At 36.4% G+C, this 21,753-nt stretch overlaps 1 protein-coding gene across 2 annotated transcripts in view; it reads right to left on the bottom strand.

The window, feature by feature from the left end:
• Window positions 1-386: 386 nt before the first annotated feature.
• Window positions 387-21,753, bottom strand: part of trim44 (TRIM family member 44) — a 58,961-nt gene continuing 37,594 nt past the window's right edge. For both annotated transcript variants that reach the window (XM_088611688.1, XM_088611687.1), the window contains one exon: window positions 387-5,330. In XM_088611688.1, the coding sequence (XP_088467814.1) occupies window positions 5,325-5,330 (6 nt within the window). In that variant the 3' untranslated portion in view covers window positions 387-5,324. The remainder of the gene's footprint in view (window positions 5,331-21,753) is intronic.

The following is a 21,753-nucleotide window of genomic DNA, read 5'->3' as shown; positions in this document are numbered from 1 at the left end:
CTAGATGTGACCTGGGGAGCAATCATAAGGAATTTTGATATCCACTCCTAAATGTCTTTGTACTTAGTGTAGTGTAGAAAACCAATGAAAATGCTCATAAACCTACTGAAATAAAACAGATACTGTATAAACCTTTTATTTAGGTTTCAAAGGTGCTGCATGATTACTTAACACAAAATCAATTGCTGCCTCTAAATCTCACATCTCATCATCAGGTGACTAAATCTCTGACTGAGAGTCCATGTTCACATTCAGTTATTCATGTATGTACTGAATTTGTCAGGCCTTAATAACAATAAGAGCTTTACCGATAAGGGCTTCACCAACAATAAAATAATCAGGATGACTTTCAATACTGCTGCAAACAATAAGACAAATTTAAAACATTTAGTAAATTGCACTAGTTTTTAATGAATGTGTTTACAGCGAACAGCCAGGGAGCAACAGTAAACAGAAAGAATAAAATTCCAAGCCAACACAACAGCCTGATTAATATTGTTGTAAAACATAGGACTTGCTGTAAGCCAGAAAGTTTTAAATATTATCTGCCCCAGCTAGGCATATCCATCTATGTGTGCGTATTTGCTTTCAATGCTACACTTTTCCAAAAACAACATTTTTTAACCTTTCTCAAAATATAGCAAATACAATTTTTGTCCAATATCCTCTGTACACAATCTTTAAGTTTCTTTTCACTGCAGTGAAACTATTTCGTAATAAACAAACAAATTAATTGTGTAATCCTGACAATAGCACTTTAGACAGAAGCTGCACATTGGTCGAATAATATATATTTTTACTAGCAAAATCAAAATACAACATCACATACTATACATCACAAAATACAAGACAACCTGAGCTTTTCATAATTTTGTTTCAGAACTAGATACATCAGCACAAATCAAATGAACCTTTTTCATAGTTATATTCATCTGGCATTTCAGTTTAGAGAAGCAGGCAAATACATGTCTAATTTACCGGTTCTCCAGCAAAACATAATTGCAAAAGTAAAACTTCGCTAACATGCATCAAGGACATTTTACCTTACCTTGAGAAAGAGCATTTATTTTACTTTTTTTCTATGAAAATTCATGAGTTCATAAAAACAAAACATTCTGCAACAAAGATAGCTGCTGAAGCCCTATAAGTTCAAATCGACTGGCTCTAGAAAAAGCTCATCTGATAGGTAAAAATAGCTTTCATTCAGTGAATTCTGACCATTCACAGACTTAAACCCTCGTTTCTATAGCATGCATGCATAGTTTTTTTTATTTTACTAAACTTGTTTATTATGTAGGGAGTACTGTATAAGCCCAAAAATACCAGATAAGTGCAAAAAAGTTTAAAAAAGTGTAAAAACACTTACAGTAAAAACAACTAAACATTATAAGATGGGCTGGCATTATTAAACTACTACAGTAGTAATTTCTTCTTTTCTTTATTTTTATTATTTTATATTTTTGGAAGGCTGAGAAAACCAATTAATGGCCTGTCTTCATAAAAAAAATCATGCATTTTTTATACTGTACTTCTTCAATCACATTCATTTTTAAAGTTTTTATTTTTTTTCTATGATAGTTGGTATTTTAAAGAAGGCCTAGAAAAGGAAATTGACATCCTAAATGTTCCACAACTTGGAAAATGGACTTTTGAAGAAAGACAATAAATTGCATCTGTGTTTTCTGACATTTTTATTCTGGATATTTCTTTCTAAAGTGTGTACTAAGAAAGACATACAAAACATCTAAAGGTTCAGACAGGGTGTCCAAGGAGCTCTCTTTAATTCAAGACCCCAATCAGGTCTGTACTGTGTTTAGTTTCCAAGATAATTCAAGATATAAAAGGTAACGTCCATTTTCTGTCAGGAGGCCATTGACCTTGACTTCCATTTCGGGGGAGGAGATGGATAAGTTTTTAAACAAGTGAAGTCTTTTGGTTTTAGATTAAAAAGAGACGTCCACCAGAAATCAAATTGCAAGAGGGAAGACAACAGGGTGGTCATTAATTCCAAAGCCTATATTACATTACTGAGATCCGCAATGCAAAGAGGGAAATCTATAGAAAACGGCAGTTGCATTATCCACTGTATTATTTACCTTTATACCCATAGAGAAATCGCCAAATGGTTTGTTTCTTAACACAAATGAGTAATTACATTGAAGGACATGATATTCTGACATGGCACTGAAATTAACATGGAGTGGGCAGCCTTCAAAGCTTTTTACATCGGTGCGCCATTTGCTTCTCTTAGCTCCCCTTCACCTCCACATAACATCCAGATTAAATTTCATAATCGTCTCAATAAAAATACATATTCTTCAAGTCTTTGTTTCGTCACACTGACTTTGTAGCTTTGAGCTTTTATGATGAAAATTGGGAGAGGCTTTGAAAATTCCTCAGTGAGTATTTTTAATAGGATCATTTATGGTATTGGAAATAGTTCAGTCTTTTTTTTTTGCTTTGTCTAGACTTTCAAAGAGGAAAGACTAATACAAATTTTAATTAATTTCACACATTTCCTAAGGTCTTTCATGATTACAAGTTTACTCTACACAAAGGTCCTGTTATTACTAGGACACCAAGGGATTGATACAAGGAACTTCAGTCCTCCACTGGGCTTTTTGCTTTGTAACACTGTAATCACTTAACTTGCAAATGTGACAAAGGGAGCTTATTTCATTCTTTGACTGAATCCAAGTCCTATTTAGATATTTTTCATTTGTTGTGAAATTCTTGCAAGCCAGTAAATATCATCTCACATAACAGCGTACATTAACTAAACATTCCATTATTTTTTTTCTAACCGGACCATATATATAATTTTTTTTCTGATACCATACGGTGAAATGCATAGGTATTGGCACAGTGAAGTGAAACGTGACATTTGTCTCTGTGTTAAAGAACTTTGTGTTTTAGATCGAATCCTCTGGCTATTTTTGACACAGCCCTGGAAAAGCGAATTTTCTATTGGATTTATGTTGTATTTCAACATCTGTTGTTTTAATTACTTCACAACATATTGCACATCGTGTGATCTCCAATATCCTCAAAATCCAACAATGAAGTTGAAATTTGTAAAACTACTTTCTAACAAACTAACAAATTAATGAAATAGAGCTGAATGCAATAATAAATACGCATACACCAAACTCTTGGAGGAATGAGCAACTGGCAAAAACCAGCCTGTTGAAGGAGTAAGGCAGCAGGTGATGACAGAAAAATCATTAGAAATGTGAATAAAGACCCTTAAGTAACAGCCACAGAGATTGCAGACAACCTCCAGAGTGCAGGTGTGAACGTTTCTCAGTTCACTATGCCCAGAAAACTTCGACAGGAGAATTATTAGGGCAACACTGAAAGACACACACCTCTCATCACCACTAAGAACAGAAAGCCCAGATTTTAATTTGCAAAGAAGGACACAGATGAACCACAACAGTTCTGGAACAAGGTTTTATGCACAGATGAGACTAAAATTATCCTTTATCAAAGTGACAGAAAGAGAGGAACTGCAAATGATACTAAGTGCACTACTTCATCTGTGTAGCACAGTGGAGGTGGTGTCAGGGTTATGAGGACACATGGCTGCCTCTGTAACTGGCTCACTGATCTTTATTGATGATGTAACTGATGATTTCAAAGGAATATCTAAACTCTGCTACTGTATGTCAATGGCTCATAGACTTGAAGTAGTCATGGATTGAGGGGTCTGAGGCAAAACACCAACTTTAGTTTAATTTAATACTTCAGAAAAAAGTTGAAATTCTATAGTTTTGCCATGTATTAATTTTCTTCAAAAAACAAATTGTATTTGTACACAGTAAAAATGACAGATTTCATGTAACTGTCCCTATACTTACACTTTTCACTCAATAATGTGTTGAAACCTAACTTTCAAAAATGTGACCATAGCTAAAAACTTGCATGACAGCAATATAGTTGCAAAACATTACCACACTTGTAGAAAAAATACAGTACATTACCACTTTACAAATCAAAAACATCTTGCACACAACCTGTTTCATTCTACAGATTGTCAGAGCGAGCCAGTGCCTCTTCTGGCAGACAAAAGACACAAGGTGTAAGGCAGGAATACTGTTCTAAGACAAGCTATACTTACTTTGTTACAGTTTAGAAACACGAATTAATGTAGCCGGCATGTTTTGGAAGTCAGAAGGAAATTTGCACATCTGGAAAAAGAACCAACACAAGCATTGGGAGAACAGAACCCAGGACCCGGGAGCTGTGATGCTGCACTGGTAACCACCATGCAGAACAGATAACAGTTCCAATTTTGTAACATACAACCATCTGATAGAAAGAGAGACGTGATTTGCTAGGGACAGAAAGATAATGTGGTCAGACCACCAGAGAACAAAGCTCAAGGCACAGGGCTGAATAACAATTAGTCATTTAGCTGAAACCTGTCTTCAAAGTAATCTGCAAATGTTAGTGCAATGATGTACTGTATACAGCAAGAAATCAAATCACTCTACCAAAGTCACTTACTCTAGATAATGTTGTGTCTATTCTACTGTACATTGGGATTCACAGGGAGATTTCCTGATTAAGGCAAAAAATAGTGAAAGAGCTGCAGAGCTGCAGCTCAGGTTCTCTTGGTTTAAGTTCTTTATCTTAATTATTAAACCAGCTGGCCTTGCATGCAAGCTGTGCTCTGAATGAACTCTGAAACACACAAGTGCCTGATTATATCGACTCTTACACGAACAGAGAATTTTGTCTCATTTCTGGTTTTGGACCATCCATCTATGCTCTATCCCAGCGAAGTTCTGAATGGACTAATAGAACCAGTTGTTTGTTCAATTATTATAGTTTCAAATGTCAAAATTTTAAGCCTCCATTGGATAACATTTAAAGCTATAAAACCTTTTATAGCTAAGATATAAAACCAATAGAATCGTAGCTCAGCTGGTCTAGGCTGAGCTTTGCCCTAGAGCACGGGATGACTCATGCTTCTTCAAGTTCAAAACTTTATTGCCGTAACTAGTTACACAGAATTTTTGGTAATTTTGGTCATTTTCTTGTAATGTAGGAGACCTTAAATGGAAGAAAAAGGGAACATAGGCTGCACAGGTACTTTTAAGAAAACACAGACAGTTACATCAAGAAGAAGATACCATATTATTAACTACTGCCACACAGGATGAAGGGCCTTGTAGTCATTTCAGAAAAGGCAGAGAGAACAATACTGAGATTGTTTCTGGATCTGGGGTAGAAGAGGGGTATCTTGTGGTCAAGGGGCATGTCCCATGAAGGATCCAGTACTGCTTTCTCCATTTTCTCCTGGTGGGTCTTGTCTGGGTTCAGGTCTGAAGAAGAAACAGAGGCATTCATGATGTACTGTGATTCACATGGACAAACACATTCTAGGTTTGTCTACCCCTAAACACTCTCCAGAAATACCTACACAACTCAAGGCATATAACAAACCATAATTGTAATCCTATGTCAAATTTAAATGAAGATCGTAATAACTTAAATGTATTAAATGCTTAAGTATTCAGACCCCTGAAATCAATATTTGGTAATTACAGTCTCAAGTCTTTTTGAGTAAGTCTCTAAAAACTCTTCACATTGGCTATTTTGCCCATTCTTCTTGAAAGATTTGCTCAAGCTCTCACATGCTTGAGGATCATGTACGGACGGCAGTTTTCAAGTCTTTCCAATGTCAAGACAGACCTTTGACTGGGCCACTCAAGAATGTTCACTTTTATATTCTTAATCCACTCCAGTCTAGCTTTGCCCTTGTGCTTTTGATCATTGTCCAGATGAAAGGTGACTTTTGGCACCTGTTTTAAGTATTTAGCATACTGAAAGTTGTCCTCTAGTATTTGCCTATGCTTTGTTCGATCAACTTTTCCTCAATCCTTAAAACTTTTCCAGTCCCTTCTGAGAAGAAGCATCCCTATAGCATGATGCTGCCATGATGCAATTACCATGCTTGACAGTAATTATAGTGATGACTGGGAGAAACTGCATTGGATCTATGCCAAACACAATGCTTGGATTTTTTTAAACAAGAGTTTGAATTTGTTCTCACCTGACCACAACACATTATGCCACACTTTTGCAGGTGATATGTTGCAGACTCCATACAGTTTTGTTCTGTGAAGTGTTCTGGATATTTTTTAATAAAGCAGATTTTATTCAATCTTAGCCATTAAACTGTAGTTCTTTCAAAGTTGTTGTTGGCCTCACAGTGACAGCTATAGCAATAGCAAATAGGAGACATTTTCGGAGAAACTGCCATTTGGAATTTTGACTGATAAGTGAAATAATACAGTGTCCATTTGTCAGCATAACTGAATATTGGTGCATGTCTGAGGGTTAAATGTTTATATTTCCAAACAGAAATACTGTATTCTGTAGACTCAATACAATGTGTATTGGCTTACGTTTTAACACAGCTGTCATTGGTCCTTGACATAAATCAACATGGTCAAAGATATACAGGTACTGTAGATGATCAAAAGATAGGTACTAGTAACTATTTTAGGATAAACTAATTCACTATTAAATAATTAGTTCTGCTATAGTAGAACACCAATATTTACAGTGACCAGACCATTCCAAATGTGGTCATTAATCTAGTCTCCAAGAGGATGGGTCATGGAACAGAGTAACCCTTAAAGCAGGATATAAACAGAAAGGCAATGCACACAAGGCAGAGGACACAAGGAAGGAAGAAATGTAAACATCACCATCAACATATGAAAAACACACTGAGAGGGAAAAAACAGATTCTGTACAGGTAATCTGAGAACTAGAAGACAAGAAATTTGAGCCTTATTATTAAGGCACTTATTGTCATAATTATTAATGTAAATTCTGATTTCCAATATTGTGGAATCCCCAGGCTAACAGTTTTCTCTGATTAGTGATGCACTGTTTCCCATTCTGTTTTTAGCATATGTTTCAAGATCGCACTTTAGTCCTGGGCTGGAACCTTTTATTTAATGGGGTGCAGGTTCCTCCTTCTCTATTTTGGTGTTTTGTGTCACAATTCTGAATTTTTCTGTCTGCAGACCACAGAACTCTGATAACACAGATAACAAGTAGTGCTTAGCTCATATACTGTAGGAAAAAAAAACACATAAAATAAATAAACAATTCCTTATAGAATAAACAAAAGAGAAAATGTTTGAAAACAGTCTTCCACCTATTCTGTAAACATATCATGGCATATTAAGTGTAGCTGCTACACTGGCTACATACTGGCAGGTGCATTTTTCAATTTTCTTTCCCAGCTTGTGTCCTGGTTTCCAGGTCCAGAGCTTTCATGCTACCTCCTATGGATCAATGCAATGGAGCTTTTTCCTTTCCTTTTGTTAACAAGATAGTGTATTGGTTTAATTGAATGTTTTATTATTGTATCGATACGATTATAGAGTATCTCCTATTTTTTTTAGCATTGCTAATTGTTTTGTTTGATTGACTCCTAGTAGTCATAAAAGTATTCTGGGAATTTTCTAAGTAAATTAGAAGCACGAAATCGCTACACAACCACAGGAATACACTAAATCAAAAAACAGTACAGTATTTTAACAGCTGTAACACATATTTGCAACCTGGACTCCAGCAAGCAACTCATTGTTACTGTTGTCCGTTACAGTGCCCATCTTACTATTTAAGTAAAAACTATTTATATTCAGATTTTCTAGGTACGAAGTTGGGTACATAAATGCTATAATTTATTAATTCACACTGCAGTAAGGAGGCAGAAACCACAATGCAGAAACCTCAGTGTTGCATCATGTTCAACAAAATAAGAAAGGTAATAAATTCTGTTCTGCAGGAAAGGATGTGAAACATCTAACACATTTTGTTCAACACAGTGACACTCCTGCAACATGGCAGATAAGACAGTTTGATTTTAACTGCAAGACCTTTCTTTAATGTTCAGAAAAATGTAAAAGAAAATAAATGTACTGTATTTCCAAGGAAAAAATATTTATTAATGTTTGAAGCACATCTTTATTTTTCAGACATTTACTATTTTTAAGTTTATTACTTGTTTTACTTTTCATAAGTTTTATTGTAACGGTTTTGGATTTGTATATGGGCTCAGATGCTGTAAAAGGTTCTTTTGAATAAGCACTTTTCATAACATCCATGAGTAGCACCTGTAATGCACAACAAAAGTCAAACAAATCAAAACAAAAGCCTAACTCTTGTCCCTAACTAGAATAGTATAGAGTAATAGAATAGAATAATACTGTTTAAAAAAACACAAAAGTCTCTCAAACAAGTCTCTGAGACTCTTTACTCAGTCTCTGTCTCACTCTTCACAAAACTCTGACTCCCTGGGTTGGTCATTTCCTTCTCCCTCTGGTGACAGGAGCACACCTCTGTCCTCTTGTCCTCTGTCCTCAGACAGCAGATACTAACCACATAGCTTCCGCACCCTGCTTTCAGAATCTCACTGTCTCTTGACCAATTGTCAGGTGACCAGCTTCCTGGGGAATGTGGTCCAGACAAGTTCCATCCGAGCCTGCTGGGCCATAAAATAACGTAACGATAACTTGCAGTTTAAGTAACAAATATCAGCTGAGTTACTGGCATTTAATATTATGAGGACAAGCAAAGACTTCATTCGAAATTATGAAGGCATTAATGAGCTGTATTCACAATTCAGTTTAATCACCTGTTCATGAAACCAATCTGTGACACCTGTAACATTCTAAATGGAGTCAGGCTGTTGTGTTTTTGTTTTCTTCAGTTCCTTACTTCAATTATCTTCCCCTCCACCTGTCCGCCTGATGAGCGGAGGTATTCTCACAATAATATGATAGGTGATTTCTAATAATATTTCTAATTTCTAATAATAATATGTTAGGTGATAAATGTCCAATAATATGTAACTTTTCCCAGTTACTGACTGAGTTTTTAGTAAGGACACAGTCCTTGGTGACAAGTGAGAGTTAAGAGGTGAGCTGAAAGAGTGAGACCATAGAATTGATTTGAAGGTATTATTTTAGTGAACATTGAAAAGCTGGGCATCACGTTGCAGATATGAGGGCTCTGGTGCCTGGTGACTGAAGACAATAGACATGGATGAGTACAGTATATGAAGATCTATCGAGTGCAATGAACCCTGATGGAATGTGAAAGACGGAGTACTCAAGCTGAAGGATGCAAACAGTTCTTCATGGATATAAGACCATGCATACGTCCTTGAGAGGGAAAATGAGAGAGATCCCAGAGGGGGTCAGAAAGATCAAAGATGGATCACTTAAAACACACAAAAACAAAGGTGACACATTGTCAGTCTTTAAATGTGCAGTGTGCAGGCATTGTCACAAGGTGAATATCAGACACAAAAGGAAAAGAACACCATTTTAGCAGAAGGGACTTCGGGTGTCCTGTCATTTTAATGTGTTCTGTTAGCTTAATGCATGTGTCTTTCTTCTTTTTTTGCTTTAATGTGTAGTTTATTGCAGCAATTTGATCCTGTACTTTAAAAACGTTTCAGGTTAATATGTGTCGTGTAAGCCAAAGCTGTGGAACTCACCAGCAGAAATAAATTATTTCTTGGTAGTTAGAAGTTTGTCATATCTTTTGTAACCCTGTTTATTATTCTGATGTTGTTGTTCAGACTGGATTATTGACTTTAGGTCACCTTGGATAAAGGCATCAGCCAAATGACTGAATGGAACTTTGCTTTATAAGTAAAGCAAATTGGTTTCTGGAGTGTTTTTAAAATGAATACTGCCAATCATCCTTGTGTACAGGCCAAGAACTGCTGAGTGAATAAATACTTGATTATATTTGTGTGGAATAGGAACCTGACCCTCTACCCATCTTGGGCATGTTCTAGAAACATTTTTTTTTTACAAAGTAAAGATGCAACTATTATTTATGGGAAAATACAAATTAAAACAGGACGTTTTCTCTTGAGGAATGTCAGTAATACCCTTCTTCAAAATCTACTGCGTAAATGCAAGACACAGACAACTTTCAGTATCTGTTATTTTGATATAATGTGCAGTGCCTTGCAAAAGTATACAGACCTTACACAGTTTTCACATTCTGTTGCTTGAAGTTATGGTGCTTTTGAAGAAGCAATTAATATTTGTTAATTGAACAAACAGAAATAAAGAAATAGATAATGAAAATTAAAAAATGGGTAAGGAATGACTAACATAAGTATTCAAATCCTTTTAAAGCCTACTGAGAATATGTCAAAAGGCTTGAGAGTTTCTGTCTGTTAAGGATTACCAAGCAACGTGAGAGAGCTTGAGAAAATCTACCGAGAAGAAAGGGCAAAAATGACACCAATGCAGTGTGCTAAGGTGGTAGAGACTTACCCAGTAAGACTAACTTTATGCTGTAATTACAAAGGTACTGCCACTGAATTTTGTGTTTATTGATCTGAAAACGTATGCAGTTACCTTTTTCCATTTTCTCTCTTTTGTTTTCACTGACAGCATCTTACTCTTAGATGTTTTCAGTTTGAGCGTTCATGTTTTGAATTAAATATGTGTACAAAAGTGTACACATAATTTTGTACTTTTTAAAAAAATTGGACATCACAGGGAGAGTCTCATTACTTTTATAATACACTGTACTGTATATGTAATAGGTTATATTTAGACATACTGTACGAAACAGAACACTTTTGCCTGTATTCATGTCTTCCTCAGAACTCAGAAAACATTTAGTCACTGGAGATGTTGAGTTTTTCCTCTTGTTTTAAAAATAGAGAGTTGCCTTTGAGTGTTGTGCTCTGTACCCTCCTAAAAGGAGCATCGGTAGGAGACGATTCTAGTAAGTCCAGTAGTTTGTCCTGGTTAATTGCCATGAGAGGCTGGAAACCTGTTGAATTGTATAGGCTGCCCATGGAAGTGAGTCATGGCTTTTTTCTACCTAGCCTCCCTTTAACACAAGGTTACTTTTCCAGGTTACATCCTGAATGGGGTTTTCTTATTCATTAATATAGGAATTTATATTTCCAAACAGTGGATCAGACATTTTTGTCCAATTGAAATTGTTCTATTTCAATAAGCCAGTTTTCTCTGTTTAATTTGATGAAAGAATACCCCCTTTAGAGGGAAATTGGAAAAAACAGAAAGGAATTTACAATAATACAAAACTACTGTTTTTTTTATTTATGAATCTAATTATCTGCAGAAAGCCAAGTGTCCTTGGTGTGCAGTGGTATGTTAGTATGTAAATATCTTGTTCATATCTTCTAACAGAAAATGATGCCAGATCTGAAAATCTGTGAAACTGATTGATCCTGGGTCTAAATGCAGCCTGAAACTATTCAGTGTGGGAGTGGCAGTGTGCCTGGCTGATTAAAATCTGGCAATGCCAAGTTGTGGTGACAAAAATAAAAAATAAAATGTGGTTCTCGGTGCAATAAAATGCTGAAGAATGTTATCAGCCCAGAAGATCCAGAAATGTGGAGTGTGGCTAATCAAGATAACCGTCAAATTTATCAGCTTCATAAAAATGTAAGACTTCACATTTTTCACATTTCACAGCCCATATAGTACAGAAAAAGTAAAAACAAAGATTCTGCTTTAAAAAATGGGGACATCTACAGAGAAAGGAAACAGTAAAGGGTGCTTCATCTGGAAAAGAGGATATCACAGCTGGGTGTTTGGTTCCCCTTGATATGATTCCCAGAATGCCACTGGAGGCAGATCAGAAAGAAAACTTAACACTTAAAAAACCCTCTGTTGTGGATAACACAAGACTTGTAGGAAAATCGGTCAGGTAATACTTTATAAGAAAATCAGAATAAAAAACGCACATACTCCTGTACTGCAAACATAAAACAACTGTGAATTCCCATCAAGTGGCTGGCATGCTCAATATATTGCATTTCTTTGCCTTTTATTTTCAACAACATGAGTTTATTTTCAAAGATATTTGGCAACACGCTTCCATTTTATCTGCTACCAGATGCTATTCCCCTCCGTTTCCCATTCAGATTCACTCGTGTCATTATGTTCAAGTATTATTGCGGTCATTTTTAGAGGCTACAGCTGGCAAATTAAAGTCTCTACAATCCCCGTTTATCCTGTTAGGTGTATTTGGCTTTTCAGTGGACCTTAATAACATGCATGAAGCGCACATCAGCTTTGTGCCACTGTGTTAAAGCTAGTTCCTTGTCTCCTCTGGCTGTAAAACCAACCTAATAGCTGACAATAAAAAAGAAAATTGAATGTACTGTTTCAAGAGTTGGTAGCTGGTTAATTAATCTCTTCAGCTGCATCATTCTGTGCCTAATGGCCTTTATTTGAATATTCCGGCAGTGATTTCCACTTTTCTTTTTCAAGCATGTGACAAGAACAACAACAAAAAAAACTGTTGTATAGGGATTCTATTTTAAAAGCTTTTAAAATATGATCTGCAATCACATTTATCATGTTGCATCTCTTAATTCTACTTCTCCTGCTATTCATATTTCTACTCATGTAGTATTATACTCTTGCTGCTACTACTAAAAAAATACTATGTTGCCATTGATTCTGCTATTAACTGCGCAAAACCTCTGGAAATTAATTGCTTCGTGGGATACATTTTAAAGAAGAAAGCTTTGCAACAAAACGAAAGCATTCTTAGTCAGAGATGGTTAAAATATATCTTTCTAGTAAGCACTGGTTATTTCAATATCTAGTTTAACATTATTTATATTATTTCAAAATTAGAAAGTTGCACATTTTAGACTTTGAATAAAGGACTTGGTATTATTACTAGTATAGCAATTCCCACTCAATGTGTAGCTGAAGGTTACTTTTGTCAAGTCATGAAACTCCAATTAGCTGAATTTAATGAGCACCTGTGCACTTCTGATGAAATAAATGTTTAATCTGATTTATGTTCTATGGTGGCATTGCTACACAAATTTTCATATATTGTGTGAAGAGTTTTGTGGAAGAAACAGAACAGAAGTATAAGGAAGTATTATTCAGCTTCTGAAAGGGTGTTGTAGCTTGCATCCAAAATGAAAAGAACTATCAAGATAACAAGAACTATGGAAGTGCATTGCTGCCACCAAGGGAAAAAAATTGCCCCCTTATCTCGTAATTACAAGATAAAGAATTATCTCGTAATTATGAGATAATGAATTATCTCGTAATTACGAGATAGCAATGCTTACGTCAGTGTATGTGCAACCTGTTATGTTGTACACTGAATGCATGTAGAAGCTACCGTGAGCTTGGCTGGCACTTTAGGTTTAATGATGTGTCAATGTCCAGCGCTGCAGAATTTGTACAGATTTACTTTCGACTGGGGTTTAGTCATAATGAAATCTTGCACTTTTTAGCAAACATGAACAGAATCATTTCAAGTATGAGGACCAGTTTTGTGGCATTTAGAGATTAAAGCAATGATGGTTGAACAATTGCAATCACTTCCACACACATCTGTTATCTTTAATGAGCAATAAAACACAAGTGATTTAAGTGTGACATTTAACACTGGTTAATCATCCTTTAAAATGCAGATAATATTTGTGGTCACACATTTGTATTGAGACATACAACCTTCATTGGGCTCTATGACATTGAATAAAAATGTGTATAGTATGTGTATTTTTTCTGGATGGGGAAGAAGGTCATTTGTAGGTTTTATTGTGGTATAAAAAAGATATGAGGAGTAGGCCTTTGGTTCCATTCAATCTTTTAAAAGAATATTACTTAAGCCAAGCTGTCTGTCTCCCTCCTCATAACCCAGTGAGACTCCTGTATACTTTTCGTCTGTCCATTAAAGATAAGGTTCCAAAGCAAGTCTTAATAAATAGTTTACTTTCACAGAATTCTTGAGATAACAACAAGTAAAACAAATTCTCAGCATTGACTGAAAAAGCAAACTTTCATGAGGGACGAAAACTGCAAAGCATCATGTCTTTTCAAACAGTATCAAAGCTGAATCCTGAAACCGATTAACACTGAATAGTAACTTAATTTCTTAACTTTTCTGTGTTGAAGATTAGAGTTCGGCATGATGTACAGTACTAAACCCAGTGTTGAGTATGTCCCTGAAGGGTTGTGTGAGGCTGAATATGGAACCAACCATATTGTTGAAGCTCATACTCTGCAATCTCTCAGGATATGTCTGGATGAGATCAACTAATTGCAACATATCCAGCAGAGGAAGGCAGAATGTAACTTTTCGTATGTTCTTTGTTTGCAGCAGGTTCAGCAGAGAGCTGTGGCTCATACAATGACAAGCGCTCTGTGACTCCTTCCCTGAGGAGTCTAGACTCTGAATTCTGTATTAGGATTTGTAAGCCCCAGTGAACTGAGTCACATCCATGGTAACAGTATAAAGTTGGAAATGCATGAAAATGAGATGTAGTTTGAGATGTGTGATTCCAGCTAACAACATGCCTTCCTGGTAGAGCTGACAGCTAATATTGGAGAACTGTGATAAGAGGCTGATATATTGCCCTTTGTTTCATATAGTCATATCAACCAGTACTATCTCCACACAGGCAACATAGTCATGGCATCAGACACTAACTATGAGTGTGATACTGTGTACATTTCATTTTCATTTTTATTAAAAGGGGTGATTTTTTAACAAAAATGCAAGTACCTAGACTTTTTTTTTCTACACTCTTGCTGGAAAGGTAGTGTCTCTCAATCTCCAATATAGAACATCTTCATGTTTTTTAAGTAACCTATTTGCTGATTAGGAGCACTGCTTATTAATAGCATGAGCTGAAATGGATCAAGTTAATCCGTATACTAAGGGAGATTCAGAGGTAGGAATACTATTAAATTTTCAGAGCGCATGAAAAATGTAATTGCTTCTTTAAGGTAGATTTTTATTCTCAGTTGCATGGATTTGTGAATGCTACACTGCTGTTGTATGAACTTAATTTCTCTGATCTTATAAGCTCACTCAGTGATACTGTAACATCTGTTGTTGTGAAACTAATGATCATTTACAGTACATCATCGGGCAACCAGTATACAATGACATATATACTGTACATATATGCAAAATTTACTTATTTTTTAATCTGTTTATGTTTAAGTTTGTTTTTCAGTTTTAATTCAGTGCAGGTGTGACATTAAAGGATCTGTCAAGAGTGTTATGGGCCCTGACCTCTATCCTTGGGAGAATAACAAGGCTCAGGTACATTTGTTAACCTTTAAGGTGTCATTGTTTCCATATTATCACTGTTTACGGGCCACACAGGCTGAGGGCAGACTTGCATGTTTTAAAAATACATTTTGAAGGAATAAATAAATAACAAGTAAGATGGGTCAGGTGGCCTTATCTGGTTTGTAGCTTTTCTCTTGTTTCTGAATGAATGAATATTAATCAAGCGTAGATGTCAACTATGGAGTGCAGGTTCACATTCTTTTTACTTCATAAAAGGGTGTGGCAGGGTTCACAGGGTATGGAGTGACTCAGGGGCAGAACCACAAAATCATTTCTGTGTCAGTGGATTCTAGACCTTCACAGGCCCCGTGCTCCAGCGACAGAGCCACACACCGCATATCAACCACTGTTTAGATATTTATGACTGGTGCTGTTTTTTCAGGTGTGTATGTAGTGGTGGATTTTTTAGCCCAATGTTGAGAGGGTATTCTTAAAATTCAAAGAAATTATTGTTGTTTTTTATTACCCAAACCCAGTGTTTTAACTGACAGGTAAGGAAAAAAATAAAAACTTAAGTGTCAATTTTAAATTTTAACTTTTTAAAATGTATGAAATTACAATATGTGGTAAAAGGGTATATACTGTACACCTTATACTTACATTTCTGGCACACAAACATATTTCATGTACAGTATATGGTGTATACGTGCATTTCTGCATGCACTTTTGTTTTTAGTGTATTCCTGTTTTAAAACAGAGGCCCAGGACTGTAATCTCACACTTCGGCATGAACATCGCGCCTCCTGAGAACACTTTGAGCATCTTTTCTAGCACAACTCCCTCACCTCATCTTCACCGTTGTAGCAGCTCTATGGTTCATTCCTCACCAGTGAGGTGCTGAGGCTGTCATTACATTAGCTTTTCAATTTTAGTCTCATTTTACATCCTGTGGGTGTTTCATTTATGGTTTAGACAGGCACACATTACGAACATATTACTAACCTCTGTTAAGAGCTCTGTAACTAAGGGCTTTTAAATCTGGGTCAGTTCATGTTCTTCTTGATTTGACTTCTGACACTGTCAATCTCAGCTCGTCACTGGAGTGCACAGAAAATTATCTAAGAATCTAAGATTTTCCCTCCTCTTTGGTTCTTCTTTTAAGCTAAGAGCAGGCAATTGATATACAGTAAAAAAGCATATGTACAAATTTCATTCATACAAAAATGACAGATTTCCCATCACTGCTTCTATACTTAGCTTTTCTCTGTATTATGGCTCTTTTTAATCTGATGTGTGGCCTATTTACTCAGGGTTGTCCAGAAGGACGTGTGCTGAGAAACTCATTTGAAACCCGTATGAGTAATGTCACAGTGGTACTGTATGTTTTTCATCCGTGTAACACTGCCTGGTTAACACTTTTGCTCTATCAGATGCTAAAACATTTATACAGGAGGTTTTGGATTTTCATGCTCTTAAATTTGCTCATTTTTAGTTTAATATGCTTCAGGAATATATACCATTTCTTAGTTTAAGAAGAATTAGTTCTCACTTTTAATGCATTTGGGCATTGCCAGCAAAAGGCAGTTTTACAGAGTGTTTGAGATAATATACGTAGCTCATACTCTGGAATGAACAGCATTGCTTGGGTTACAAACAGGCAGCTGGGTGATCTCTGTCTCCACTCTACTGACCTATGGAAGTCAAGTCATATGTTAAAGAGCAGTCTTACATGCAAGCAGAGATTTAATCTTAAATGGTCTATTAGAAGCTTTTTTATTTAATTTATTTTGTTCTGAAGCTGCTAGGCCAGTTTTTGTTCAAACCTTTTGTAATTTTTAAATTTACTTTAAGAGTTACCTTTTCTCATAAATCAGTTCAGTTCCTTACAGGTACACAAAAAGCAGTATTTTTGTTCTGATTATGTATTTTAATTTTGCAGTATATTTCTATCATACATATGTTTCTCTTCCATTGAATCATCCATTCAGTTACACTGATGTTTTTGTTCTGGAGACTTTGCAGCATGTTGACAACATGCACTCCACCTTGTTGGCTCTAGTGAGGTCAGGCTGGAGGACAACATTTGGGCAGACACACCAATCAATTAAATAAGTGTTGAGCCTGTGGTGCTCTCAGACGCAATACATTTCACTGGTGTTTGCAGAGGCACCTTTATCTTTCCTTAACAGCTGAGATGGAAGAGAAACAGAGTGTCTGGGAAACTGCCATGTGACATACTGTAGGAGTATACAAAATAGAGTACCAAGTGGCACTGTGGCATAGTGGTTAGTATAGCTACTTCACAGTGCCCGGACTTTCAAATCTGGACCTGGGTTGCTATATACGGTATGTGAAGTTTGTATGTTCTTAATATGTTTGTGCGGGTTTCTTCTGGGTACTCCAGTTTCCTCCTACAGTCCAAAAGCTACCTGTTAGGTTAATTGGCTTTTAAATTTGCCCTGTGAGTGTGTGCATGTCTGTGTTTGTGTCTGTGTGTGCTCTGCAAGGAATTGGCGTCCCAGCATGTACCCTGTCTTGCGCCCGTTGCATGCTGGGATAGGCTCTGGCTTTCCCGTGACGCTGAATTGGAAGAAGCAGTTAGAAATTTGATGGATGAAAACAGAGTACGACAGATTTAGAACAGAGTCTGAGGAAGTGTGGTACAGTACATTGCTATGTCAAAGGTTTTTTTTCTCTGTTTACATTTCTGAAGTTTAACTATGTTGTATAAGGCGAGACTCTGTCTGTACTGTAGTCCCCTTTCCAGGTCCAAGCCAGACAGGCTAAACAAGGCTTACACACACAAGACACAAGAGACTTGTTCCCTGATAGAGGGGATGTTGAGTCACCATAACACACTCATTGACTTTACCTTGTACTTTCTACTTGGAGCTCTGTTACACTTTCCATTTAGCAGTTTACTGTTGGTTCAAAGTGAAAATATTTTTATACCAATCCTTCCAAGCAAATTGCACCCTTAGCCATAAAGACCGGTGTGGAATGTTGCCCATCAAACCCCCCAGAGCTGTGAGGCAACAGTGAATGCTTGCAATTTTTTTATTATGACTTGAAAGGCATATCAATGTAAGAATCCAACTCATGTTATTAATGTGATATCCTGTACATTTCAAATCATATTCTTCATATGTCCACCTATTTTTAAAAATAGGTGCCTGTATATTTTGAAAAGGAGAATGCATACTGTATATTAAAGAACTAGACCCCTTCTCATAACCAGGGTACTGTTATCTGTGTTTCACTTAAGAAGAACAGTACTCATGTCCCCAGTAAGATGTTCACTCTCATTGCGACCTCCTAAAAAAAATCCCTATACATTGTGTATTAGAAATGCATTTTAACCCTTGTCTATTTAACTTCGTGTACAATACTATTTAAGACTACAATTTTACAAAAATTAAAAGCTGCACAGGAAAGCGTTCCATGTTATGACACTACGAAGACAAGATTATCCCACAGCTCTGTTCACAATAATTATTTGTCATTTCTGTGCTGAAGTTAACTATTTGCTACTTTAATGCCTACCTTAGCAGCAGTAAAGTAAAATCCAAATTTGAGGTACATCTGGAAATCTAATGAAACAATAATAAGCCATATTCCACCATCTGTTTCCCTCTCTTCCCTTTCCTACACAAACATGTACAGGTACCTGTTTAATTAGCAGGTTTTTTAAAGCTTGCTACCGGTCGCCCCTCCGTTTTTCAATGAATGAAACAGGGGGAAAGAGGGGACTGGAATCAGAAACCGTGATTGCTTCACAAGAAATCAGATGTGAGGATACAAGAAGGCTGTTTTAATGAGCAGGTGCTGCAAGGAGGAAGGAGGGAGGAGGGGAGGGCATTTGGAAAAAGACCCAGAGGGATCGAACTGAGCTGCACATTCTTGTGTCTGTGTGAGTGTGTTTAAAATAATTCATGTCAGCTGCATCCTGCCATTTCATTCTCTGCTGTTTCCTGCATCATATTGTTTGTACTAATTGATTCTTTGATATGTTTCAATTAAGTCTGTTTTTTGATCTAACAAAGTACTCCTTTTAATCTGAGGAAAACTGACATTTTTATTTTTGGGAGAAAAAGACTCGTGTCCCCCAGCTCATGTCATCGTCCTAACTGCCTGCTCTGCATGAACACGAGTAATTCATCATGCTGGCCTTGTGTTTACTCTGTGGTGCTAATCCGACCCCTCTGCAACTTCAAGTGTACAGTCTTCCTGAGATGTTTTACAAAACACAACCTGATGTACTTGCTAGTAAATGTGATGCAAACAAGTGAGACATACAAGAGTGAGGAATTTAAGTTGCAGAGTTTCATGAAGTTCAGGTTACACTTACTGTACAGGCATATGATAAAAGCCACCAATGAAATGCATGTTTCTGGCTATTTTGCTTCTTGCAAGCAACACAACTGTTACTTATTACCGTGCTTTAAAAGGTAAAGCCTACACATTAGAAACAATGTATTTCTAATAAAAAGGATAGTAGTATCAGGCTTCTAGTTTTACTTTCTTGAAGCTAAAGTATTTGAAATTAATGAAGTCTTTTGGGTTTTTGGGGCTCTGTTTATGGCGGCCTCTAGTGGCATATAATAATAATAATAATAATAATAATAATAATAATAATAATAATAATAATAATAATAATAATAATTGCTTATACTTATATAGTGCTTTTCTGGACACTCAACTCAAAGCGCTTTACAGGTAATGGGGACTCCCCTCCACCACCACCAATGTGCAGCATCCACCAGTAGACACATGTTCCTTGACTAAGAGAGTGTTTTGCACACAATTATATATGTATCCTCTTTGGAGGGCGTTAACAGTATACGGAAGGCTCAGCCTCCACTCTCCACCTAAGTATGGGTTCAAACAGGTCCATCTATGAGGACCTCTGCCCCTTGCAAGATATCAGCCTGAAACACCACTTAACAAAGATGATGAATGAAGATTAAAATTCTTGACTTTTTCCTACAGAGCCTGAGATGCAAAGGTGACATTTCCAAGGGCTAGACTGATACATTAGTTGGGAATAAATGACAAACAAATGGGCTGAACAGCAGGCTTCCTCTTATTTGTAACCTTTCTTATTGATGTTATGTTTATTTTTAAAATTAATTTAATTTAAGAATTGTCTGTGATGTCTAGTGAGAATAGTCCAAAGACAATTTAATGATTCAGCACATGTCCATAAAGGGAAACAGATGAAAAGCAGCTGAAAGTTATTAGTGTTTAATTAGTGGAGAATGCTACACAGTGTTCTGTAACAGAAATGCACATACCTTCAGGGAGGCAGAAGCAGGCAAAGTAAATTAGTTTACTGAGACAGCTCTGATCTGAACACTGTACTGGCAAAAGACAACTCATTCCAATGACTGCATTTGGTAGAAGAACCAGTGTAATACAGGAGGAAACAGTGCCTAGGCATTGATGCATTTTCAATGCTTCTTTCAGTTTGATAATGTGGCTGAGCTTGCTGCTCCTTTTTATTAATTTGAACCAATGTAGCACATCTCTACAGCCCATGCTTTTTTTTTCCTTTGCAGTTTCAGTTTTGTGGTCAAAGTCCTATCTTGATAATGAAATTTCTATGGGCTGCTAAGGAAATGAATGCAGTGACTTCATTTGGATAACAATAGTTTTGTCTTGATGAATTTTTGTTTTTTTCAGAGACAGCGAGATACAGCCAACTGTTGAAATCAATTGGAAGATAAAAAACATATATATATTTTGATATTACATGTAGGCTTCCTAGTGTACTCAGTAGGTTATATCTAAGAGATAGCGCAGCATTTAACAGGAAACAAACTGTGGTTCTGGCATACCACTGGAAAATGAAATGGTTGGACAATGGGCACTGTTTCCAATCAAACACTCTTATTCCTTAAAGGGGCCAACAGCATCAATTCATAGACTGGACACATAGACTTGGACCAAAAGTCACAAATAGAAGTGATATCAAGGTCAGTTTATGCGCTCTGTTACACAAATAATTGCAGATACTGTAGTATATAGAACAAACTGTCATGACTGGGAGTGTGTTGCAGCTTTCAGATTTGAGCCAACGGTGTGGATGTAGTGTGTTTTGTGCATTCACAAAACGATCCATTTCTTGTTAAAATCACAAACCGCAAGTTAAAACAGTACTATGATTTGACACATGAATAGGACTAAAGGCCTGTTCTGCTGTTATCTACACTATGGCCATGTCCCAATACCCACACCTGCGGTCTCGTGCCCTTCATATACACATTCTCTCTCAGCTCTGCAAGGGCTTAAGGTTTCCCATTTATAATTTGTGTTCTATGTTCTAACATATCAAAGTGGAGTGAAGATGCCATGGAGAATAAAATATTCAAGTGTTAGCAAAATTGAACTTTTTACAGTTTTAACACTCATAGTATTTAATGTAAAAAATAATTGGCTTACTTTAGATTTAAAGGAACAAGTAATAGGTTTATTCCATGCTGAAAAGGGAAGAAAGGAAACACAATGTTTCGGCTGTGGAGCCTCACACCCGAAGAAGGCTCCACAGCCGAAACGTTGATTTTCCTTTCTTCTCTTTTCAGCATGGAATAAACCTTTAACTTGTTCCGTTGCAGCCTATGCATGCAGACATAGCTACCTAATTTAACTACTTTAGATTTATAC

This window comes from Lepisosteus platostomus, chromosome 18 (genome assembly GCF_059453375.1).
Source record: "Lepisosteus platostomus isolate fLepPlt1 chromosome 18, fLepPlt1.hap1, whole genome shotgun sequence".
Taxonomy (NCBI): domain Eukaryota; kingdom Metazoa; phylum Chordata; class Actinopteri; order Semionotiformes; family Lepisosteidae; genus Lepisosteus; species Lepisosteus platostomus.
The sequence above is the reverse complement of the archived record's forward strand: the minus strand, read 5'-3'. Positions and strand labels throughout refer to the sequence as shown.